The 26,487-nt window shown below is 36.6% G+C and overlaps 1 protein-coding gene across 3 annotated transcripts in view; it reads right to left on the minus strand.

The window, feature by feature from the left end:
- Positions 1-1,362: 1,362 nt before the first annotated feature.
- The window catches only part of ATG2B (autophagy related 2B), a 66,428-nt gene continuing 41,303 nt past the window's right edge, over positions 1,363-26,487 (minus strand). For 2 of the 3 annotated variants that reach the window (XM_081293467.1, XM_081293466.1), the window contains exons 24-42: positions 25,599-25,705; positions 25,155-25,247; positions 24,546-24,616; positions 24,021-24,097; positions 23,588-23,758; positions 21,839-21,980; positions 19,523-19,725; positions 18,437-18,663; positions 17,482-17,590; positions 16,196-16,390; positions 15,388-15,489; positions 10,363-10,441; positions 9,480-9,684; positions 7,434-7,503; positions 6,978-7,060; positions 6,202-6,323; positions 5,857-6,011; positions 5,128-5,277; positions 1,363-1,890 (exon numbers count right to left, since the gene is read on the minus strand). In XM_081293467.1, the coding sequence (XP_081149593.1) occupies positions 1,636-1,890; positions 5,128-5,277; positions 5,857-6,011; positions 6,202-6,323; positions 6,978-7,060; positions 7,434-7,503; positions 9,480-9,684; positions 10,363-10,441; positions 15,388-15,489; positions 16,196-16,390; positions 17,482-17,590; positions 18,437-18,663; positions 19,523-19,725; positions 21,839-21,980; positions 23,588-23,758; positions 24,021-24,097; positions 24,546-24,616; positions 25,155-25,247; positions 25,599-25,705 (2,616 nt within the window). In that variant the 3' untranslated portion in view covers positions 1,363-1,635. Of the gene's footprint in view, positions 1,891-5,127; positions 5,278-5,856; positions 6,012-6,201; positions 6,324-6,977; positions 7,061-7,433; positions 7,504-9,479; positions 9,685-10,362; positions 10,442-13,284; positions 13,396-15,387; positions 15,490-16,195; positions 16,391-17,481; positions 17,591-18,436; positions 18,664-19,522; positions 19,726-21,838; positions 21,981-23,587; positions 23,759-24,020; positions 24,098-24,545; positions 24,617-25,154; positions 25,248-25,598; positions 25,706-26,487 lie in introns of those variants that run through there. The other variant, XR_014021886.1, reaches the window with a different exon arrangement.

Genomic DNA, 26,487 nt, shown 5'->3' on the forward strand with positions numbered 1-26,487 from the left:
ATACTGGAGCTGGTGAGCAAGGCAACAAAATACACCCCAGAGGCTGGACTGTCATGGTGGTACACAGTGTCACCACCTTAATGTTGGTCAGGGCCAGGCTACGTGGACTGTTAATAGGGATAGAGTTACAAATGGTTCCATGATGCTCAAGCAGGTAGTTGCAGGTAGTTACTCTGAGCATTGCCTTTCTAAGTTTTTCAGCAATAAAAAGGAAAAAAAGTAAATTTAAATGCTATGTAACACCACTTTTATGAATTCTGAATGTGTGAATTTTTGGTTTGCATTGCCTCCCTGTTTACAAATTTAGAGAATAAAATTGATTTAATTTCATTTTCTGACCCCCCCAAAAAGAAAAAACAATTCCAAAATCCAAATTCACCTTGACAATACTCCCCTGCAACCCCTCCCACACATTAGGAATGAGAAGCTGGGTGACAATACTCCACAATCAGGGACCTCTCTCGGTCCTTGGGGATCATTTACTTAATAACAACCACAATCAATTCTGACTAAGTACTTCCAAATATTTTGGACTAAATCAAAGTACTGCATTTATGATTATGCTCTATGAAAAGCAGAATTAAAGCATAAAACAATTTTATCTTTAAATAGAAAATACTTTATTCATTCCTGACAGGTTATCAAAATGTACACTGTTAACCAAATAAAAATGGTACTCTGAATTAGTTGACTAGGGCATATGTTTTGAGGATTTTTAAATTTAATTTTCAAAGAGTAAAAACTACTTCCAATCTCCCTCCCTACACATTCTAACAAGCTTGCACTATACCTGCTTAAATTAAACAAACAATTACATGGGCCCAGTTCATTACAGAATGCACGTTTCCACTTTCACTTAGAGGAAGCTACTGCACTTGGGTATTTCCGTCTGCCAGAAGCTCTCAGGCATGTTTACTCCTCTTCCTGTTTTGTGTAACTTTGTAAATGACAAAGAATAAGGAATAAAGAACATGACTTGTATTAATCTACACAAACACACACACACAGGATAAAGTGCAACAGGATAGAATATGTTTGTGACTTCACTTTTTCCAAGCTCCAGAAGGCTCTTCCGAGTAAATGGGACGAATGCTGCTCTTGACACCTCAAGTGTGGGGAACACCTAACCCAGCAGGGTGACTTGTGTTTTCACACTGGTATCATATTAAAAGCCCTATTTGCTTTGTGTCCCCTGGGGCTTCTCTCATTCTCAACCAAAGTTGTGAAGCTGTGTTTCTTTCTAAACCTTGAGAAAAAGCAACTCACCAGAGCTACATAAATAGTGCTTTAGAATGCTCCAATGCTTTTTGAGCACTCTATGCTGTAAAAGAAGGTTTCCAATGAAATCCTGTCTACAACAAGGAGAATTATAGTCATTTTAATAAAAGTAAGCAATACACTAACTTGGCAGCAAATGCTTTAACAATCTTTGACACCAGCCACCAAACACTTCTATAGGCAAATACCAAACTAGTCCTAAATATCAGAATTTTTGGTTGCATGTTGTTTTGACATTAAATTATTTAACTAAAAAAAAAAAATGCTTTTGTTCCTGAGATGAGCATGATAAAATAAATGAGTTCCCTCTGAAGCTGCCACTGGGGCTCTATGCTCCTTATTCCACCCTTACTCTCCTCACAAGGAGTCCCGTTGGAAATGCCAGTCCTCCCCGTGGCGCCATTTCTGTGATTCGTCTTGCCGAACATCTGGTCTAATTTGGTTTCTCATGCCACCCAACACGTTTGATGTCGCTTCAGTGGCAACAATCAGAGGTTTCACCACTGCTGGGGGAATCTGGCGCAGGACTTCACCCACGGCACCGGTAACCCCTCTGCTCTCATGTTCTCGAGCTGCTGTTTCATAAATGGTCTGAGCTGTGTCTGTGATTCCCTGGGGGGGGGGGGGGGTGGAGAAGGGGAATAAATTACTGGTCAGAAATCTGAATCATCCTATATTATACACTTTCAGTATAATAACATTATATTTATAAGTAGACAAATAATTGCTTTTTTGAGATTACCCAGGATAATTATTTTTATGACAAATTCTAATAATAAGGAAAAGAGGCAAGTATTAGTATTTTGTTGTGACACCAATGCATACAAAATGTAGCTAAACTACTTTTCACACAGGGAAGCTTACAGAAATACTTAATGATCCAAGAGCAGCTTTTCTAGCTTGATTAATCACTCCAGTTAAACCCAACTTAGGAAACAAAGCTCAAATAAACACTCACTTAAAGGACCACAGTGATAGCTCCTTTGATGCAACACAAAGAAAACTTAATTCCCCTAAGCTGTAGAAAATTATTTGTCTTAAATTACTGGCTATGTATTAGAAAAGATAACTGAGGAACATTCAATTACAATAAAAAAGCTAAATAGACCCATTCTGTTGAGTTGAAGAGAAAATTCTGAGAACATACAGCAGAAAACTGTCATCCAAGGACTAGAGACAAAGCTTCTGCAGCATCTCAATCTCCCTGGTCTACAGTGTTAAAGCAATCATGGCCGCCCAGCTCCGGGGATAATGTATAAATGTGCTGTGCGCCATTAGGAGTAAGACCTCATGTGCCTTTTGAACCTCTGCTATTCATCTGACTCAGAAATCCCCCAGAGAGACCAGGCCACTGGTTCCCTCGTGCTAGGTCCAATATAAAGGAACTTTCGGTTCTCCTGGGAAATCAAAGGTCTTAACTCAGAATCCAGTCACCAGTTTAACAAGCTAATAACATAAGGTTTTTACCCAGCGCAGCAAACAAAAACATGTAATACCATGAGTTCTACACATACACACAGCACAAAGTTCAGAAAACTAAAAGAAATAGGAGTGCTCCCTTTAGAACCATCTAGAAGACAACAGCCAGTGAGGAACCATGAGTACGAATCATCCACCTGCCCGCATCACCTTCCCTGCAGTTAGTCCCCCCCTCCTGCCCACAATACAGGTCAGGACGCTGAGTGAGTGACCAACTCCACCGAGTTTGGAGACACAGAAGAAAATTCAAACCCCATCACTTAGCTGTGTGACCTCAAGCTAGTCTTTTAAATGGGGAATTAAAACACTGGCTGCCTCTTACGGTGTTTGTTGGAATTAAAGAGCCTGACGCTGCTTGGAAGACTACCATGACCACATCCCAAAGATCTGACTACCACTAAAGAATCACAGAGCACAGGGGTCAACAAATATCTTCTGAGAAGGACCAGATGGTAGAGATTCGTGGGCCACACAGTCTATTCACACTTCTTTCTGGATTTCCCTTTTAGAGTCATTTAAAATTGTGAAAACCATTATTAGCTTGAAGGTCCCTCCAAAAACAGGCCTGGGTAGATGTGACCTGCAGGCTAGTCTGCAAACCTCCATCTCACAGACGAGTTATTTATGTAACACCTGAGACGTTCTCTCTTTCTTTGATTTATTAACATCTAAACCAAAAAAAAAATATTTCTCAGCATTTTGGAACCTCTATTTAAAAAAAAAAAAAAAACACCATTAGTTCAGAATTCAGTTTCAGTCTAACCCAGCATGCCCTCACAACTCAGCTCAAGCACTGTCCCCATCCTTTCTTCCTTCATTCTTCCTACAGACGGTTTTTGAGAAAAGAACTGAACTTCAGCTGCAGTTCCCCGGGCCTCAGTCCTGGCCCACCATCTGCTTGCTGTGGTTTGCTGGGAGCTCCTTCTTCGTGCTAAGCCGGTTTCCTCATCTCTAAGTCAGCATTGGCACCTATCTTAAGAACCACTTATACCCTTGGCACAAAGGACCACATCAATGCACGTGTTGTATAAACATACATTGTCAGGCAAGTGCTTCCCAAGTGCTCCATATCAAAGTGCTGCTCTTCCCTGCTGCCACTGCCTTTGCCCTACCTTGAACCTCAGTAATAAGTCTTAAAAATCTGTTGGTAACTGGACCAATACTGGTAATTCTCTCTTTATTCTCTGCGCTATATGTCTTTTCAGAAGTTGAACTTTGGTCTTCCCTTCTTTTATGCCCTGATATAATTCTTGGGCCCTATCCCAATGGCCTTCCCACAGACTTGGGAACCACAGAGTCTACTTCAGTAGAAGAAGGACTGGCCTAGGTCCTTTTATCATCAGAACATGACTGGTGAAATGTCTTTTATGAAATTCTAAAACATGAACCATAAAGTAGGGTGACCACAAACTTCTTCATGTCATGTTAAAAAGAATGTCAAAAATGATGAAGCCAGAGAATACTCCAGGCAACAGAAAGAATCAGCATTCATTACATGAGCCACGTAGCATGCCTACTACAGGGCAAGATTCGGCTGCAACCCACCCACTCCACCCTAGAAAACTTTCTGCACATGTAAACACACACATTTAGGTGAAGATTCCCCTTAGCAGTGCTTCAGGGGGAAAAATAGAAACTAAATAGCCACCAATAGGAAAATAATAAACTATGGTATATTTACATCATGATACTATAAAGTCATTTAAATCCGATTATGAGTACTAACATGGACACATAAACACATAAAACAAAAATATGCATCAACTTCAGGTTAGGATGAAGGTGGGTGGTTCACTGAAAAGCTGCATTTCTTAAAAAAATCTAACACTAACAAAGCAAAGTATAACTTTGCTTTAATGCAGATAGTGAGCTGGGTACAGTGGTGCACTCCTGTAATCCAAGCAATTTAGGGAGTCTGAGCTGGGAGGATCACAATTTCAAGGCATCCTGGGCAACTTTAGGAAGACCCTCAGCAACTTAGTATGAACCTGTCTCAAAATTAAAAAAAAAATTTAAAAGGCTGGGGGTGTAGCTTAATGGCAAAGCACCCCTGGGATCAATCCCCAGAACCAAAAAGAAAAAAGAAAAAACTGCAGATGGTGCACACATGGGCATATATTTCTGCCGTTCCCCACATACTTCTGTGGTAGTGAGAATCTGCCCCTCGCTCTCTTCTCTTGGTGGAAGGCTGTCAGTCACAACCTAGCCCTCCTGTCTCACTTCAGGAAGATATGTCACATGCTACTGGTGGCTGCTCCCATTCCATTCTCAGGGGTTTCTCTGAAACACATTAACACTACTGAATGCTCTTTGGGTGACAGCCAGGAAAACAGGCAAACTAGTGACTTATCCACTCAAGCACTTACGTACCTCTTTGACGACACTGTAGGCCTTGGCCACACCTTCCCTCAGGTCTACTGGCTGGTGAGCTAATCGGTGATGAGGAAACCTTCTGACCTTCTTGGGCTCAATAGAAAGAGTACCGGGAGACACCATGTCATAAGCAGTCTCTGCTGCTGCCTGGATATTTTGTCAGAATAAGAAATGAATTAGAAAGCAGTCGGGAGAGCTCTGTAACAACAGAGAACTCTATGGGGAGTGTGCGGAGCTCCCAGGGTCTGAATTCTATACAAGAGTTATGACTTCTACAATAAGAATATGAAAGATAACTAAAAACTCATATCTGGATTGAGCTCACTTATTCAGTTCCTTTCACTCTCCATAGAGAATACTCAATATTTCTATGTTATACAATTTAATACTGAATGGAAACAAACCTTAATACCTCTACTGTTTAATCAATTAAGCTTTCTTGAATTTAGCTATGATATTTTTATACAGACTGATAAAACAAATCCCCTAATTTAATGGTTGTTATTTACCTGAAATAGGCAAACAAATTTAACACTGCATTCCACTGTTCCATTCTACTGAATATTTTAATGTTGGACATCTAAGTGATAAAATATTAAATAATTACAAATAAAACATCTATGCTCAACACTTAGTGTATTTATATTTTCACAGTATGTTTAAAAACAAAACAGCCCACTTTACAGTAGCTCTTCCTTGTGGATTAAGACAGGCTGGGAAAGATACCTGTATGGTTTGGACCATTCTGTTTGTGAGCTCCAGAGCTGCCATTGCTGTTGAAGTGCCAAAGGAAGCGGCGCCTCTCTGGAACCCTCGGACAATGCGGCCATCCTTCCGGTACTGCTCTATGGGTAGCCACACTAAGTCCTTGAGGCCTTGCACTGAAACAGCACAAAAATCAACATGAGTTCTGGGGTTCAAAACTCCATTAACATTCTAATCCTGGAGTTTTTAACCCCAAAACTGGAGGCAAAGTTTTTTGTCTGACAGTACACATGTGGGTTTTTAGAAAAATGATCTTCATGTAGACTCTCATTCATAACCCCAAAAGGGTTAAAAGAGAAAACTCACCTAACTGGACCAGTGAATGCATAGGTCCAACGCCTCCCAGGATTCCTGGTAGCTGGTTCTTCTTAATGTCATTGAGCCATTCAGTGATTGCATATGAAAATAACTTATCAACACCTAGCAAACTAGAGTAAATGACTATTAGTATATAGAAAGGAAAAATAAATTTTGTACATTTAGATAAGTTTTTTAACTTAAATTTATGAATTATGTGAGCAAAATTTTTATACTTTTTTAAAATTTAAAACAAATTTTAAATAAAAAATTAACATATATCAGCCACTTAACTCGCAATCTGAATCACTCTCTTTCTACATATTTATATTAGATGACAGATAAATATAGACATAAACAGATATAGAATGTTTCTAATGTTGTAATGTTTCTAATTTCCACAAGACTTAAGTACATGTGTGTGTTGTTCCACTATCCTTATTTCTTGACTATCTAAAGCTCTAGCATAGAATTAACCCAAAGTCTATAAATTGCCATTAATTTTTTTCAAAGAATAAGCTAATTTATAACTTTAGGAAATCATTAGAAATGTCCCAAACAGCTATTTTTAAATACTAGTACTCTACTCAACTGACTCTGTCTCTTTCAGAATAAAAATTAGCCTCTAACCAATCAGAGTACTCTAAAAATGAGCTCTCTACAGAAAACACTGTATTTTAAAACAACTAACATATGCATGCTTGCTATGAGGGCTCCATTTCTAATTTGTTGTCAACTGGCCTTAGTAGCCTCCCCTTAAAGCCTCCCAGGATAAATCAACTTACCCATGCCGATAGAAAAGCCTCTTCAGCTTTAGCTCTGAGCAGTTTAACTGGGCCAAACCAATTAGAATCCCAGCTAACGTACCCTTTAAAGTTAAAAACATTTGGATTAATTCGTAAATAAAGACAGACTCAACATTTAATATTGTTATTTTGGGAAAATCAACATGATATTCATTAACAAAGCTAAAAAATCTTGAAATATTTACAGAATATATAATTCATAATATGTACTACCCACTAGATCCCAAAATATACTTATGGCACTGAAGGAAACAATATTTAAATTATTTACTTTAAAAAATTAAAATTTAAAACCCTATGCTTCATTTCAATTCTATATATGTTAAAATTTTATATACCTATACACTATGATAGTGCAAAGTTTAAAAAAATTGAGCCCATTAGGAAAAAAAAAGAGATAATTTTATAGAACATATTTATGCAAAATTTCCAAACCTGATCCATTGATACATGTTTGCCATGATAATCAAGTCGAATAGGAACTTCTGATGTGAATCTGAATTCTCTAGAGATAAACAATGGAGGGAGTTATTTATATTCAACATTACTAATTGTTTAAATTACATATAAATTAATTTGTTGAACTAGAGAATTAAAAATAAAACCACAAAATAAGTCTGTAAATATCTTATGGCCTAAATAAAAAATGTCTTTTAGTTCTATCATTTCGTAGGTAACAACTAATCAGATATTAGTCATTTGATAACTTTGTATTTAGTATATTTTAATTTTTCTCACAAAAACTTTTTCTAATTTATTAAATAATGTTCATTCTTATAAAAATTTATTTTGGTAGATATTCTCCATTCATACAAATTAATAAAAACAATAAAAGTGACCTTTAAGAGTAATCATTAAGTCAATCATTACCAAGAAGTAAAAAAGAGAAGAGGTTAGATGATTCTTCTGGCTGGTGTGAAGCAGTCAGGAGATGCTATCGTGGGCAAGTGACTTAAAACACTTTGAGCCTGTCTTTACCAGCAAATGTTTTAAATGCCACCTACATTGGTAAATTTTGGTGAGAATCCTTAAAATTTATGCTTGTAAGTGGGTTATCAACATACTAATATTGAGAATCCTGGGAGAATAAAATAATGTACATTGATGGCATGTAGCAAACAAACTCATCTGGCTTCCAAAAGCTAAATGTAAACTGGATACATGGAACTTTTTTCCCCATAAAATTAATATTGGTGGTTACAACCTAAGCCACCTCACAAAAGTCCACTTAATCTTCAGTGAAAAGAAATAGTGTATTTACAGCAATCTCTTTCAGCCTGGGATCACAGGTTGTTCCTTCTGGAGGCGGGGGGGGCTAACTGGGGATCCAACCCAGAAACACTTAATCATTGAGCCACATCCCCAGCCCTTTTTGTATTTTATTTAGAGGCAGGGTCTCACTGAGTTACTAAGTGCCTCCCTAAGGTGCTGAGGTTGGCTTTGAACTTGCAATCCTCCTGCCTCAGCCTCCTGAGTCACTGGGATAACAGGCATACGCCACAGGACTTGGCTCCTCATTTCTTGAATGCTCATCTCCACCCTGGTTGTCTGGGCAATACACTTGGTACTCTCTCCTTCCCCACTCCTTTTACTCAGAACAAATGTTATTTTAATTATTTATAAGCTCACTGATTTTTCATTGTGTGTAGACCAAAACCTGGTGTACACACAGTAAGTGCTCAAGATGTTCAAAACATAACACACTTTCAAACACATCTACTGCCACTTTGGGCCAGATCTAAGGTCTAACGTCAGAATCTAGTGGAGAAGACAGAGAAAAGGGGGCCAAGATGCCAACAGGGGAGGGATTCAGGGAACCAGAGAAAGTAGCTAACTGTCCCTCTCAACAAGGGGTTTTGCTCTTTCTCCCTTGTTAATGCCAAGGCTCCATCCCTTCCATCAAGGGTTAGGAAAGAAGAGGACAAGAAGATGAAAGTCTGGAGAGGTGAGAGAACTCCAGTGTGTGGCCAGCTGGCCAGGCAGCTAGACAGCATCAGAGCAGGCAGCATCAGTGCAGGAGACCTGGGCATCAGGGAGTGATGGTTCAGCCAAGGAGGAAGGGTCAGGAAAGACAACCGTGGTAGGGAACATCAGGTAGAAAATTCCACAGGAGAAAAGGCAGGAATGCCAAAGCCAAGGTGTGAAAAGAGGCAAAAGGAAAACCTCCTGTTTGGGGAGGGACAAGACACTGTTAACAGTGACTAGGAAGAAGGAGACTGGGGGGGGGTGGTGGAGGGAAAGGAAGAAGTTAGGAGGAAAAGGGAACTTGTACAACAGATTCAAAAGAGATAGATCCTGAACCAGGGTTCCTACATATAAATGAGCATGTAAGTTAGATGGGCACCACATGCGAATAAACACACTAGTTAATTATGTGGCAAGGCAAAGAAAAGCTGATGTAACCTCACAATTACCAGTATACTGACACATTACAGAACTACCCTCAGAACTTCAAGGTAACTTGTTATCAAAATTATTTACCTAAAAAACACAGGCTGATCACTAAATGACGCTTCTTCGGCTGAGAAGTCCTTTTCCTCTGCTCCATTAACTGCCTCCGCTGCACTGGCACTCTCGTTTTGGGAAAGTTTTGGCCCAGGGAAAGAAAGAACTAGATTTGGCTCCTTTGAAATGCTCAAATGCCTTGGCAAACTGCAGGTGACATCAGCTCCAGGAGACTTTTTGACTGAAAATGTAATGTGCACATTTGAAGTATTAGGTATGTCTCTATAGAGCAACTGTTTAAATCAATCTTGTTACCTTTCATTTAATAAATACAAACCCTATTACAGAGCAAATTTGCTTCTCAGTAATTATTACTTTTATATAAACTATATTTGCATTAATTAAAAACAACACACATGCATATACATGGGAATAAAGATTATAAATATGAATAAGTCAAAGTGAACCCCACTACTAACTATAATGCACTAATAAAAATAAGCACATTCTCAAAAATACCTCATATCAATCCAAGTACAAACAGTCCCAATTTAATTTAATGACAGTTTTGACTTAAAATTTTTCAACCTCACAATGGTATGAAAAAAATATGTACATTCAGTAGAAATTGTACCTTGAATTTTTATCTTTTCACAGGCTAATAATTGTGGTCAGATTCTGTCTGTAATGGCAGGTATCTATCTGCAGGTAGCCACAGTTCCACCAACCCCTCAGTCACAAGGGGAAACAAAAAACACCCTACAGTGTTATGTTGCTCTGATGTTCAGTAGGTTAGATAACTAAATGCATCTTCAACTCAAAAGTGTTTTCAACTTACAATGTATTTCTCAGGATATAACCCCATCCTAAGTTAAGGGCATCTGTACTTACTATAGATTTTTCAAACTATGTTAAATACCTTCTGGATCTGGAGTCAGTAGAAGCTCCACTTCTGCAGAAAGACTTGTGAAGAAATCCTTCAGGAAGAACAAGGCATCCTAGAATTAAGAGAAGTCATTACAACTGAAAAGAGGAAAAGGACATCTATTTCTAAAACTATGAAACAAAATAATTTTAAAGTCTCACATTTTACTCATTATTCAAATATAGCTATAATTTATTGTAACCCTACCATGTCTCAGGTCTTATTCCTATTCTGTGCGTGTGTGTCTGTCTGTCCCTCCCCCACCACACACCTTTCCCATCAATTCTCACAACTCCGAGAAAATTAACTTAGAGAATTTAAAAATTACAAAGCTAGGAATGATTCTCAAAGTACTTTTTAGTTTTCTTAGAAACAGAGCATTCTCATTCTTGTTTGGCATTACTCTTCATTCTAAATTGTAGTGGTAACACTACTAACAATAATAATGGCAACTAGTTTGTCCTGGATACTCATTTGCCATGAGAGTTCTTAATGTCTCATCTCTGCTTTTACCACTGTGTAACCTTAATACATTTTCTCCAGTGGACAATGACATTCAAAATAAGAATGAAAAATAAAATCAATCATTCAGAGTAGTCCATTCTGGTACTATAGAGTTTCAAACAAAAATGTTTGGCTCTGTCCTGATAATCCATTCACATCTGGCCCATTTTTGGCAGCTTCATTCTGCTTTTCTCAAAGTGACAATTACATCCTGGGACATATAAAAATCAAATGCCTGAGCCTATTCTTTCTTATTCTTCCCTTCCACTTTAAAAAATCCTAAATTAATATAAAACATTAATACTATACCAAAATACAAGGCAAAGTTCAATTATAGGGTCACAATATAGTTAATTATAGGGTTACCAAGAAAGTCTGACAATTTCCAAGGATTCGACTACTTAGGATCCCATTTATCTCAAGTATAAATGATCAAGTTAGAAGAATATTCTAGGTACCATGGAGCACAGGGGAATGAGGCAGCTCTAACACTACTAGAAGCAGGTAGCACGTTCATGGGCTGTTCAATACTCTGTAATGCTTTACACACGTATATTCCTGTACATAGTTTGTACATTATTTACATTACACATTTATCAAATAATATATGTTATTTATATCAAGTATTACCCATTAACAAATCTAACCGTATATAAAATGCTTTCCTTGGCCACTAGATGGTAATATTTTAATACAATCAAGGTTTTAAGTCCAAGATTGCCTTCATAAAAACAGAAAATTTCAGATATCAATGTGCTTTTTAAGAAAAAGCAAGGGGGGCTGGGCTGGGCTGGGGCTGGGGATCAGCGGTAGCGCACTTGCCTGGCATGTGTGAGGCACTGGATTTGATTCCCAGCACCCACGTAAAATAAATAAAGGTTTACCAACAACTAAAACAAATTTTAAAAAGAAAAGGGCTGAGGTTGTGGCTCAGTGGTAGAGCACTCACCTAGCATGTGTGAGGCATTGGGTTCAATCCTCAGTATCACTTAAAAATAAACAAAAAATAAATAAATAAAGGTATTGTGTCCACCTACAACTAAAAATTATTAAAAAAAAAAGAAAAATTAGACACAATACACAACATGACAAAGGGATACTACTCCCAGCTTTTTAAAATGTTCTCAATTTTTATTTTGTATTTATGCTAAACTCTATACAACTCAGTAATACTAACAGGCATAAAATACAGAGGCATAACAAAATATATACAAATGGCTAACAAACATGTGAAAAGGCGCATAACATCACTAGTCTTCAGAAAAATCCAAAATGAAACCACCATGAACACGAAGTAAACAACTAAATTAGAAAGCGGATACTCGCAAGTTTGACAAAGATGTGAAGCAATTAGAGTGCTCACTGGTAATGCGTGGGAATGTAGATTTGGTACAGCCAAATAGGACAGTAGGACACTGTCTGGAAGCTGCTTATGCTAGTTAAACATATATCCCCTGAACACCCAGAAATCCTGCTTTTATCTTATACATATAATAACCCAAATATAAATCAGCAGGTAAACGGATCAATAAATTGTGGAATATCCACACAGTGAAACACCACATGGCAATAAAAAAAAAAAAAAATGGACTGGGCTGGAAGTGTAGCTCAGGGGTATAGCACTTGCCTAGTATGCATGAGGCCCTAGGTTCCAACCCCAGCACCGTAAAAACAATGAGCAGATTCTTGACATGCTACAATACAGGTGAATAACTGACAAAATATTGAGTGCAGAATCCAAACACAATTCTATGTACATAAAACTATGCAATAGGAAAAAAAACAAATTATGGTAATTGAAAGACAAGTAGTTGCTTTGGGATAGTGAAACTGACTACAAAGGGACATAAAGGGATTGTGTGGGGTACGGGAAATGTTATGTACTTCAACTGGTTTAGTAGTCACGCAAGTACACAAATCTAATGTTAAAGTTTCACTGTAAAGTTAAAATCTATGCATTTTATTATATAAATTATACCTCAATACAATAACTTTTTTAAAACTTAAAAAAACTTTCATAGCAAAATATTTATGCCAGCTTTAAGGTACAACAAAAAAGGATATTAATAGTGCAATAGGATTTAAACTGTTAAAGAATTACTTTTAATGCCATACTCAAACAAGGAAGTGATGAAGACAAAGTACACAAATATGCCAAGGTGCTGCTACGTGTGTACCCTTGCCCAGCCCCAGTGCTTCCCTATCTCACCAGAATGGCCTCCCAGCCCAGCCTGACTTAAGCCCCTCATGTCCTTCATGAAGAACTTCACTGGCCTAACACCCTGACACTCCCTAAGACCTAGTTTGCATATCCCCGCCTACAGAAAGCCTTTCCTCACCATCCCTCACCCTCCAAACTCCCTTTGCAGGCCAGGCACGTCATTCTACGCCTTCTTTATCACTTGTACTCACCACAGCATATTAAAAGCATCTGCTTTATGTCAGTCTTCCCCACTACAGAGAGATCTTTGAGGATAGGAATGTCTTATTCATCTTTGTATCCCCAGCATCCTAGTTCAGAACCTGGGACAAGGTAGGCATTCAGGAAATGGCTTTGAATTCATTAACAAGTCTCCCCTACACAATTCCCAGGCAGTGCAAGGCTAAAACAAATGCTAGACTAGGACAGTCAGGGAATCTGGCCCTTCATACTTTGGATCTCCTATCTCCTGCACAATGGGACTCATCCATCTGCACTGTTTACTGCCTGTGCTGGGCTTTGGAAGCAAATGCCCTTAATTCCAACAGCAATGAAGCTTGATGTCTACAATTCAATTAAGATGAATAAGATCAGGAGAAGCTGGCTAAGAAAAATAGTACTCAAAGCATATCATTCACCAACTGATTTATTTTCATAAGAAAAAATGAATAGAATGCAAGGTTTTCTACTCCATAACGGTTTGCAATCTCAAAATATGCCATGTAGAAAAGATTTTTTTTTTCATTCAGTAAAAAACGTAAGGCTTGTATATTGTAGCATGGTTTTATTTTCCTAGGTTTTATGTCTTAGGGACTGATTTCCCATTTTTCCTCAATGCAGTTACGACATTTATTTCCCTGTTTTCTTTAGGATTAATATTTCATTTTGATGTTTTAATGTTTTATAGTTATAACAAAGAAATTATACTCAACACTAAAGAAAAAAGTCTACTAAAGGAATTGGGCTTGCCACATTTAATAAAGTCATGACATAAAGACAAATTTCACTCAGTCTTGCTCACACTGGTGCTTTTCCCATAAATCTTTCTACTAGGCCAATATATAGATAAACTAAACTAAAATATGGATATGAATATCAAAAGATATTATTCTCATAATGAGAAAACCTAAATCTGGCCCAACTCAGAAGTCATACGCATTAATGTGAAACTAAGGTCCACTCCTGTACCTCACAGTACATTGTTCTCTGAGATAATGCCATTCTGTTTGCAATATAAATATTTAAATTCAGTCCTAAAATACCTGTTACTTGCTTATAATTGATTATTCACATTTTATTTAAGTAACTAATGAATAATATCCAATCAATATTATTTAAGTAAATGAATGACACCTCACAAATAAATACTCTGCTTCCAAACCTGAGCTCAAATCAATATAAAGGATATGAAGAGGGTTTTATTATTTTAAAGCAGATTAAAAATTCCATTTGTGTTCTGCAGTTGTTATATGTTTCAGTTAACATTAAGACCCTTAACATAGGCTGCCGAGCACTTAGCATAAGTGTTTCCTTACATCAGTCTATAAACCTCATTCTTAAAAATCCTAATGCATGTATTACAATCCCGCTCATTTTATCAATAAAGAAAGTGAGTCTTGGAGAAGTTAAGCAACTTAACCAAAGCCACACACTAGTAAGTTACAGAACAGAGATCTGAATCCAGGTCCGATTCTAAACCCACACTCTTCACCACCACACTATATTACCACTAAGCATCTTATTTTATATCTCAAATATGGCTTTTACAACCACGTTTTAAGCACTTCTCAGGGTCAAAGTTAGCCCAGAAAAAATATGATGGGAGGTTTACTTGAATATGAGAAAGTGGTTTGCCTTATTTACATCTTTCCATAAACCTGTTGTTTATGACCTCTTTAGGTAACAATTTGCTAATTTTCATTTTGCTCAGGGTAGAAAAATTATCTTCCCCGATGTTATTACAACACAATCCTTTATATTTATCATTCAACTCATTAGGAAGTCCTTTAATAGTCTCTGAAAATGGTGTACATCTGAACTAGAAGTAAGTCCACAAGGACTGGAGAGAGTGAGTAGCATGTATTTTGTCCCACCTCAATGAATAGGAGAGTGGAATAAATAACATCAATAACATCTACCCACCAGTAATTCATATTCCAAACCTTTAATGAATCTGCTCTACTATTTATCAAAAGTCTGCTTAAATTATATAATTCCACAAAAGCTCAAAAGTAAGAAACACTACAGTTCCTTTATTCTGGATGAGAGGGCATAAGTCTAACCACAATCACATGAATCATGCCCATGCTACCAACCTGGTCAATATTGAGGCGAAGTGGCATCAATGATACCCTCAAGCAGCATTCCTGTGGTGACCTGCCAGACTCTGGGCGCACATGTAATGCTTTAATTGTCAACTATAAGACAAAAACAAAACATTTTTTTCCCAGTGAGATAAAATGACCTTATTCTCATGTTAATAAAGAAAAATCATGAATTCTATGTGAGTACAAAAAGTGATGAATTATCTACCCTCTTTTCCTTAAAAGTCTGAATCAAAAATTTTTGGAGCACAATCCCTTTTAAGAACCTAATGACAGAAATTGGGCTGCCTTTAGAGGAAAAATTGCAAATGAGTGATACTGTACTTGCAGGCTCAAAGGAGTCTGCTGAGGCCCAGAAGCCAATGTACAGGCCCATCTTCCAAAGTCAACTTCTGTAAAGAACCTCTAAGGTCCTAAGCTATCAGTTCCACCTCGATAAAATTAAGCAACTTAAGCAAAGCCATCACTTAGTAAGTTACAGAACTGAGATCTGAACCCAGGTCCAACTCTAAGCCCATGCTCTTCACCACCACACTATATTTCCACTTATTTTATAACTCAAATAAGGCTTTTAGAACCATGTTCTGGAACACTTTCACAATCCTAATTATTTTGTGCTGACTGCTATGGATTTCTGGTTTTCTTCAGATATAAATATATTGGCCAATTATAGTTAATAGACTCTAGCAAAAATATGCAAAATAATTTTTGGAACACAAAACTTTAAGTGACATATTTAAAAGGGATTTTCATATTAAAAAGAGAATACAACAACAAAAAGTGAGGCTTTAAATCTTACCATGTTGGAATGAGCTTTGCGAGGCATTTCTTTGCTGCAATACAAGTACAAAAATTTATTCATTTGTGATGTTGCCAGCCGATCCCGAATTTCAAGATCCTGAACAATGAACACCTGCCGAGAGACTGGCTGTTCTAAGAGGCTAGAATCGCATTCTGCTTTGCATGTGGGGTAGACTTCATGCTGAAATTTCACCTTAACAGACAAGGAGAAGGAACACAGAGTAACCTTTACTTTTATTTAAATTAGATTTTCTCTTTAAAATGCAGACAATCACTCATAATTTTCTTTGGATTCTATCTCAGCTTATAATTCCACTTTCAAAGAACTAAATGTTTCATTTGTTCACTTACTTATTGATCTATGTGTACCCTACAATACACAGATAAGCTTTGTTAATATTTTTTAAATGATCTTAGTAAAATCCCTTACTCTTTTAATTTTTTACTCATTTATTTTGGTACCAGGGATCTGAGACAGGGTCTTAGTAATTGCTTAGGGCCTTGCTAAGTTGCTGAAGGTGACTTTGAACTTGTGATCCTCCTGCCACAGACTCTGGAGTTGCTGGGATTTAGAGGCCTGTACTACCACACCCGCCCCCTTTTACCTTTTTCAAGCAAAATTAGAAAACCTAAAATTAAGATCTTGCATACCTATGAAACTGCATGAACAAATCAATAGAAGGAAAGTTCAGTTCCAAAAAGGGGCAAAGAATTGCCATCACTACAATATCTGTACACCACCTATCCTAAATATGACACTTGGGGCATCCTGAACAGACTGACAGAGTTAAATTAAATGCATATAATGTCATTAGTGGTGTGGGACCTATGGCCTTGAGAACTTCACAGAGCACCTGCCATATGCACTATCCAAATGCAGGCCTTCCCAGATAGGTACTCTGGGGCAGCAGTTTATCATGTGCCTACAAAAAGAATCACGCTAAAAATTCATGTCTGTCAGACACATTCAGTCAGCAATGCTAGAGTGGGGCCCACAAATCCAGGCCTAAATAACCCACTAAGGGATTCTAAGGGCATTCAACTCCGAGAACCCAACTTCTGGAATAGCATGAGAGAGAAAAAAAAAAAAAAAAAGCACCATGGGCTTCTTAGAACACCTGAGAAAGAAAGAAAAGGAAGCAATTTATAGGAGATCCTTGTACTTTTTCAATCCAAAGAGCTAGGACCTAAAGCTCAAGACCAATGAGGCTAGGGAAACCAAAGAAACACCACTAATACTCCTTCCATCTCAAGTGGACTTTTCCTTTCAAAATACCTCCTTACCTTGCTTAACTGTATTTCCATTAAAAAGTCAGGGTTTCTTCCTTTCCCTCCACATACTGTATTCCGTCCATGTCTTGTGGGTGTGTGAGAAGGAGAACTGTGAGGACTACTAAAAATGAAGAAAAAGAAAATAGTGTTTAAAAATAATCAAAGAAATTTAATTAATAATATTAGAAAAATTAATAAGATGAAAAGAAAAATAAAATTACAGAATTATCAGAAAGTTGTCACAAATTACATTATTATAAATCAAAACCAGAGTAGTCATCTGCTTGCTAAATAGTCAGAACTTAGAAAAATCTAATTATGGTGCTGGGTTCCATATCACAGGATTCATTTGGAAATGAGACCTCTTTATAGCATTCTTATTACCTTAGAAAACTTTTTGGTCTAAGAACAAGTCCTAAAAATGCCAGAAAACAGAAAAGAACTATAATCAAGTCAGAAGTGTTTTAAAGTAACTTTTTAAGTACAAGAAGGCGAACTATTGTACCAAATGTCACTGTTCCTCCCACCCTGGGAAACTCTTTGCCCCACTGTCCGGGCACCCTCTGCCTAGTTCTCTTCTCCTGCTGCAGAACATTGCCTTTGTTTAGTTAGTAAGCGCTCGGTAAGAACTGGTGCCCTGCTCAGTACTCTCCTGCATGCTGGGAGCTCAGGGAATGCACAGTTTCTGCCTCCTGACACACTCACTTCGCTGTTCTCCTTCAGTTCATGATTATCCCCTCCTTTGGAGCTGAAGAAAGAGCTGGGTGTTGCTCCTTTTTTAGAATGGGCATATAGTAAATACCTGAAAATCTTGCTGAGTGAAACTCATATAAGTCAACATTAATTAAATACAAATAAGTTCACAAATGGGAAATGACACTTAAATACTAGTTTATTAACTCTTAAGATAAATTCTATATTTTTATATGAAAAGAATACACTGGAACTTGCACAGAAATTAACTTACATGTAACTTTTAGCTGGAGAAGTAGGAGGAACTGTCCCAAAATCTTTGCCTCCGTAAAGATGCCACACAAGAGAAACTTCCTTAACAACATACCGAATTACAGGAATGGGAAAGTGTAATGGGGCTTTGCTGGTATCTGTCTTCTTAACAGGTAGGCTAAAATAGTTGTCTCTTATCACAATTGCATCATCAACCATGATTTTTATGACTGGCTCTTCTTCCTTCTCCTGAAATCAATAGTAACACAGACTCTCACCTCATTAGAAATAACTGGTTATACTGCATATCTCAAGGGAATTTCATGAGTCTATATTCTTTTTCCTAATTTTGATATATAAAATAAGGTTATAATTCTGACATTAACCACTACGTAAGAGAGACTGCTTCATTAAGCATACAATGAACTATATTTCTGTTCTTTATAAATCACCCATGAAATTTTTTTTTAGTTTACAATTTGACTCTTACAACTTATTTCATAATATAAAAGTACAGATTTTATGTATAGGTTTGTACATGTATGTATTTTATTCCTTCAGTTAAAGTCAATACTGCATTTCAAACCAAAACTTGACCAACTTCAAAATACTGAGCAAATTATCATGTTTCTAATCATTGGTTTATCCTGAGTTTGACTGCTTTGATTTTTTAAATTTTAACCAGAAGGTTCTCAGAACTTAGTGAACAAATTCAGTCACCTACTAAGATACTACTGGGCAGTTCTGTGTGTTTGTGTTCCTCTCAATCAACCATTAGCATTCACACACGTCTTGTCTTTCCCAGTTATACCAACCACTCTAGGCAGCACAACTTCTTTCATTTAATATTAATGCCCTTAAGAGTCATCTAACTATATGATATTTGCAGTTAAATAATCTATATAGGAAACTTTGCAAAATATAGAGCAGTAGTCTCTGAGTCTGAGATGTGCCATAGAAATAATAAAGTACAACCACCATTAAAGTGAATTTAAATTGAACTGAACCATAAGAAGTAACAAAATCTAAACAATCTTCTTCAGGGACACTTTGGTCAATTTAACTTTTAACATTATTTTAAACCTCAATAATTCTGTTAATTTATTACCTGGATGGCTGCTTTTGGTGCAAAAAGAATGCAAAAATCATCGTTTTCAGTGGGCACACCTGATATTGCATCGCTAATCAAGTGGTGAGTGAATGAGGCATAAGTGGGACCAGGCTCGTGGGACACATTTCCACTCTCATCTGGGAAAAGGAAAAGGTCCGAACAACATGGTTCTTGAATTTGAGATTTTTCATCCAAAACACCTAGATTAAAAAAAAAAAAATACAATGTTTTGTATACTCTGAAAAAATACTAAACATCTTAACTATGTGTCAGATATACAGGTTGAATGTTTTCAGCTGCAAAATCTTATTTATTTTTTACAATAGCCCTATGAAACTGAGAATTAAGAACAGCTAAAGTAACTTGCCTCAAAACACCTCAGCAAGTGGCAGAAATACATCAAAAAGACTGTTTAATAAATGTATGGATGCATACAAAGACTGTTTAATTCCCTAAAAAACAACAAATGATAGTTTTCTAAGTAGAGATAGTTCCTCTCAGTTATATGGCACTAGAGAAGTTCAGGAATCCAGCAGCAGATTAATGCTGACTCGTTTTGCCTCAGCCAGAATTTCATTTTGACATTTCTGTCCTGTGGATGATATTCTGGAAGAAATTTCTTGGGCAATATTGCGGGAGGAAGAGAAATTGGTTACATCTAGCAGAGCCTTACCTAAAACTAGGAGATCTCTGCTTATGAATTGGGGAGGAAGAACAGTTACTAAGCATGTTTTAAGTATTGGAAGAGGAAAATGATTCCAAGCAACAAAAAGAAAGCTATTTCCTGGACACACTTTCTCCCCACTGGACACCTGTTCTCAGGAGCTCCCTCAATAGGAAGTTCACAAGATAGCATGTGCACAAAAACCTTATATATGTAAATATATTTTTATACATTTATACTACATATTAGAGTCACTGATTGTTTCTCCATTCATTCAAACCAAACACTGAAATGGGGCTAAGAACACAAAAATGTATAAAGTAACATTTTGGCTTCCAGAGGCTCACAGACAATGTATAAATTTTGAAAAAATTCTCAACTTTCTGTGGTAGCACCTCTGAATTATGCAGTCTAAGTGTCCAGTGCTTAGTGAAGAATCTTGTCTATTAAACTCAGTATAAGAATGGGAGCGTGGCTCACCCCTATAATTCCAACAACTCAGGAGACTAAGGCAGGAGGATTGCAAGTTTGAGGCCAGCCTTGGCAACTTAAGTGAGATCCTGGCTCAAAATATAAAATAAAAAGGGATGGGATATAGCTCAGTGGTAGAGCATCCCTGGGTTCAATCTCCAGACACCCTACCCAACACACACACAAATTGGTAAAGCCACTCAATAAATATTCATTAAATATGCCTTCCCATGTAATTACACAGCTCTGTTCATTACAAATAAGGTAGTATAAAGGAAGCCAGAATTCCCAGTTTACATCTTTAGTTCTAATTTATTCTAAATTAGAATGAAAGCTACATTTAATGCTAAACTTTTGAAACACCATAAAATATTTAAAAATTAAGATTTCACAATATGGGCTGGGGATGTATCTCAGTTGGAAGAGTGCTTGCCTTGCATTCACAAGGCCCTGGGTTCGATCCCCTGCACCAAAAAAAAAAAATTCACAATATACAGAAATAGTTATGTCCATCCAATTAGAAAAACTAGTTTTGAAATAGATGTTTTAAATATTTAAATGGTTCCGTTTGGCTCTCAAGGATTTCTAATCATCCAGTCCCTCCCTGCCTGTCCAATTTGATTATCCAGTTCTCACTAAGAAGGGTGCTTTCATCTGCAGCAGCCTGGCAGCACCGAGGAGTCTAAGGCTCTCAATGCCTGTGTTCTGACACAGACCAGTCTATGGCCTTTCCAGGGTCACCTTCTCCTTCCTCACTATATACCTAATTCCACCTAGTTTCCAAAGTCAACTCATCTCATTTTTCACTAGTGTCATGAAATCATTTCAATCCTTTCCAAATTACAGAATACAAACCACATTCCAAGGTATTTCCTTATGTCATTTTTCAGTCATTCCAAGCAGTAGCCTCAGTGTCCTGCCCATTTGTTTTCCTAGGCTATGAGCTACCGAAAAAAATAAGTTTGTCTCCCATTTCCTCTGTATCCTTCATGTCATCCTGGATACTGTTATTTATCTACTAGACATTCCACAAATACAAGCTAATTGGCTAATACATATATACCCAAACTTGGACAAGTCTTTTCTTCAGTAAGTTATTTACCAAAGAATTTCTGAGAACACAAATAATCTAAGACACTACAATACCAGTGCTCCCAGGGAAAAAGTCCTGGTCTTACCATTAGCCTGTGGCTTTATTGATGAAGTGGTCTGCTGCATGTCGACCTCCTCCATAGCATCACTCATCAGATCCCGTAAAACCTGCTGATCTGCTTCAGGAAGCACAGGACCACGTGAGGATGATCCACCAGAGGAACCTACCTATAGCCAAAAAGTTTAATTAAAAATAGCCAAAGATGGGTATCATGGCATGTGCCTGTAGACCTAGCTACTTTGGAAGCTGAGGCAGGAGCACTGCTTGAGCTCAGGAGTAAAAGGCCTACGAACTGCCATTTAATAGGACAACATACAAGATCTGTCTCAAAAAAAAAAATTAAAATTAAAAATAGCTGAAAGTACTCTTTAAGAAACTCCTTATATTTATTTTATCTTAGAAATATATTACATTTTACAGAAACACCAGAAATGGAACCATACTCATTTTTCTAAATTCTGCCCAGTAGCTATTTACATTTTCATTTTTAGTTTTTAGTACTACCATACAACCCTAACAACTACTGCAAACAAGAATGACTGACTGTGAACTGGGATCTTGCAGAGACAATGCACGAGAAGATAGCCCAGTTGCCAACACAGCACTGCTGTGAAGCTGGGAAAGGGCATTACTAGCAAGTTTGATTTGACAAATCTGACAGGCTGTGATGACTTTCACTTTTGAAGACAAATCAACTGCAGGTCAAAGCCTCCTTTCTTGGACTCCCAAGGACAGGAAGCCGCATACACATACACGGGAGGAAAAAATCTACTAAGTGGTGATTCACAGGGCTCAACTTCAGTACTGCTACTTCACCACTTTGGTTAGTAAACTGTGGTTTCATTAAATCCAAGTCATACTTTTTAAAATGGAAAATACAAATTGAAAGAATTAATATTTAATTTTTAATAAACTGGAGAATGTTTTTAAAGAGAACAAATAGTAGAGAGGGAGTGTCATAAATCACCTTATTACCAGTGATAATGCAGAAGGAGCAAGGAGTCACACACAGAAGTTTAACATATGAAGTGTAAGATATCCTCAACAAAAGATAAAGCAATGCCAGTAGGACCAGAGTTCATAGCAGAGGCACCCACCCCAGGGACTGAGGATCTTGCTCACAGAAGAGGCTATGAAAAGAATGACCCTGAAAAAAATAAAAGCGCTTAACAAAGAGGAGAGTGTTTAAATTGGTCAGAAATGTGACACCTGGAACATAAGACAGCACTGAACTTGGAACAAAAACATCTGGGTTTGTTGCTGTTTCTCCTACTAATCATCTACACAACAGAGGTGATGATCTTTGACCTCTCCTCTGACAGAGTTGTCAGGAAGGGAAAAGGAACTCTATGAGAAAGCACACTGAATGCTAAGTAGCACTACCTAGAACCCAGAGGGAAGACTTAGTTCTGTAAGAGTGGCTGACAACATGAACATCTACCATCAAGCTTCTCAGAGCATGTTTTATTTTCAATTTGCAGAGAACAATTCTTACATTAATGTTTTCATTCTTCCCTGAGAATAGATGAAAATAACCAAAGACTAGAAAAAAGTATTAGTTGAGAAGGTTAATATTCTGAAACAAAGACTACCAAACAGCAGAATGGCTTTCTAAAAGATCCAGAAAATCACCTTCCCAGACCCCATTTCTTAGATTGTAAAGAAAGGACAGTTAACTTTTCAAAGCTTCTTTCCTACCCAATTGTCATGAAGACAATGACATAAGCCTGTCACTCATGTGGCAGGGTTGGGGGAGTAACGTTGTTGACTGTACCTTGGACTTTCTCTGAGGGCCTCCAGGCTTCCTTTCTACCTTGCCAGGTGCATGTAAGTCACCATAGCTTGCAATGTACTGAATGAGATTCATCAAAGCAGCACAGGAGTCTGAGCAGGTTCTGATGTGGACAACATCACTCGAACAGTGCAACTCAAAGCGGGGCTCAGTCTAGACAAGACATGGAAGAAAAGGACAAAATGTCTTCCAAACAAGAGACACAACTTCCTTTTGGGCACACACTTACTTTAAATATGTGAACATCTGTCATAAGAAAAATGTACTTGTATTAACCTAATCTTGATTTTTAAATATTTTATCTGTTTTTGACCAAAATTAGGTAAGTGGAAAAGTAATTTTAGAGTACAGTATAATTTTTTATCTCTCAAAAAATCAGTACTTCAACAAAAATTTCCATATCTCACGAACTTACTTGCTCTCTGTCAGAATCAGACTTCACTGCAGTTATGGTTAATTCTAAAAGCCCCATATCCATCACACGAACATAATCTAAAAATTTTTAAAGAAATAAAATGTCTGAGTAGAGCTTTCAAAAAATGCTTATCCAACATACACCAAAAATTGAACATTTCTTTAAAATTCATTGCAAATAATACTATAAATATTGAAATGTGACAAATATAGTTTCATGCTACAAATTCACAATTTTCATCCTGCAATTCACTTTAATTTAGTGAGAAACTATCTTATATTAAATAATTGGAGTATATATAATTTTGATGTACATGCTAATCTTTTAAGAACGTTATACTATCAAGCTAGAAAACCAATAACTGAAAAACTGAATATATACACCATATGATCACTATATGTTTAAAGATCCTTTAATAAGATCCTTAGTTTACTAGCATTACTCCAGAGTTAAAATGCTTTAATATAATCATACATAAAACAAAGAAGCTTAAATCTATTCCAGATGGTTTTATTTAACTCTTACCTCTACTCAAATTTACAGTGACAGTGTTACATTTGTCAGACAGATGTAAAGCAGTCTCATCCATGATTATTCTGAGAAAAAAAGATAAAACCAATATTTGAAAAACTAAGCTTTGAATCTATCTCAGAATTACTCTACACATAACTGCACCATTCTTTCTAATATAACATATCAAAATTACATACAATTTTTAATGTTACCTAACTTTTTTTAAAACTCACTGTTGATAAGTTCTAGAAATATTTATGTGGTATAAAAAATTAATCATTTGCTCAAATTCTAAATTTTTAGTGTTTTTTAATAGATGCTCAAATTTACAAGGCTTAAGTAACAAAGATAAAGTATATCAAGTATTGAGAAGTTTATCCCATATTCTAAAAGCAAACTAAAACTCCCAAAGATTAATTTCTTCCCTAAAAATAAAATACAATAATGAAAAGAGTATTTAGAAAGGGCAGGTCACTTGAGAAAGAAAATTTGAGTAAGTTAGACAAAAAGATATGACTACTTATAGAATGCTGATTTTAACAAAGGAACGATGAAATGTATCCACCAGCTAACATGTTCTGAACAGCCAGGTTCAGTATACAATGAAGTTCACACAGGTACCTGAGAGTAGAAGACGACTTATCCAGTGCAACACTACTAGAAATGCTGAATGTTTCAACTGTAAGAAGAGATCGGATTGGCAAATAAAGGGGCCTAGTATCAAAAAGAAATAATAGAATGTTAATTTAATGCAACAACAGAAACTCTCTTTAAAAAATATTTTGAGCTAGGTGCAGTGGTGCACACCTACAATCCCAGCAACTGGGGAAGCAGAGGTAGGAGGGTCGCAAGTTCTAAGCCATCCTCTGCAACTTAGCAAAGCCCTATCTAAAACAAAAAATAAAAAGGGTTGAGTGTATATAGCTCAGTGGTAAAGCTCCCCTGGGTTCAATCTCTAGTACCACCAACAACAAAAAATGAACCTTAATTCAATAAATTATGTATTTTTCAAAACTTAATACACATTTTAAATTAAATTTTATTCTGTTCCATTTGTGAATTTACCTGTAATCAAGTGCACAGCTCCAAAGGTGAACATGAAAAGTTGTAAATGAAGTTGGAGGATTATATCCCAAAACAGGTTCATCAGCAATATTCAAGAAGTATAAAATCTATAATCACAAAAGTATAAAATACCCTGCTTTAGAAGATAAAAAGGTTTTGATACAATATACTTAATGGATATAAAACCAAAGTGTCTCACAGAAAAAGCATTTACAATGAAATTGATAATGCTAAAGAAAAAAAATCATTTTGAAGGAATTAATTTCATAAACTACTTGTATGTGCAAGCATACACACAAGTAATTATGAAAGATGATAGATGTGTTAATTTGACCATATTAAGCACTTCAAAATATACATATGTATGTGCATATATAAAATGTAAATGAATTTTATAGAATTGACATTTTTTAATTATGTAAATGAACTTCACATTTAAGCTTTGGTCCCTTCCCTAAGATAATTTCATTAAGTATGCGCTAATATTCCAGAATCCAAAAGAAATCCAAACTCCAAAACACTTCTGGTTCCAGGCATTTCAGATAAGGGATTTACATGGATTTTTGATGTTAAGTTATAGAAGTGATAGATTGAAATATATCTATCTATACAGAGAAAGAATAGAGAGACAGAGATAGATATCACTCTATACAAACACACACAAACAAAACACATGCATTACATCTTAAATATATAGAACTAAAAATATTTTTAAAGTACTTGAAAAATCAGAATTTGAAATGAAAAGTCCCATCCAACATCTATACTGCTACAGAAAACTCAGAAAATCACATCTTATGAAATTAACAACAAAGTATGAATATAATTTCACATTATTTTTCTTTTAAACAATTCTTGAAAAAATAAAGTTTGCTATAGACCACTTTAA

This window comes from Spermophilus citellus (genome assembly GCF_964194105.1).
Source record: "Spermophilus citellus genome assembly, chromosome: 4".
Taxonomy (NCBI): Eukaryota; Metazoa; Chordata; class Mammalia; order Rodentia; family Sciuridae; genus Spermophilus; species Spermophilus citellus.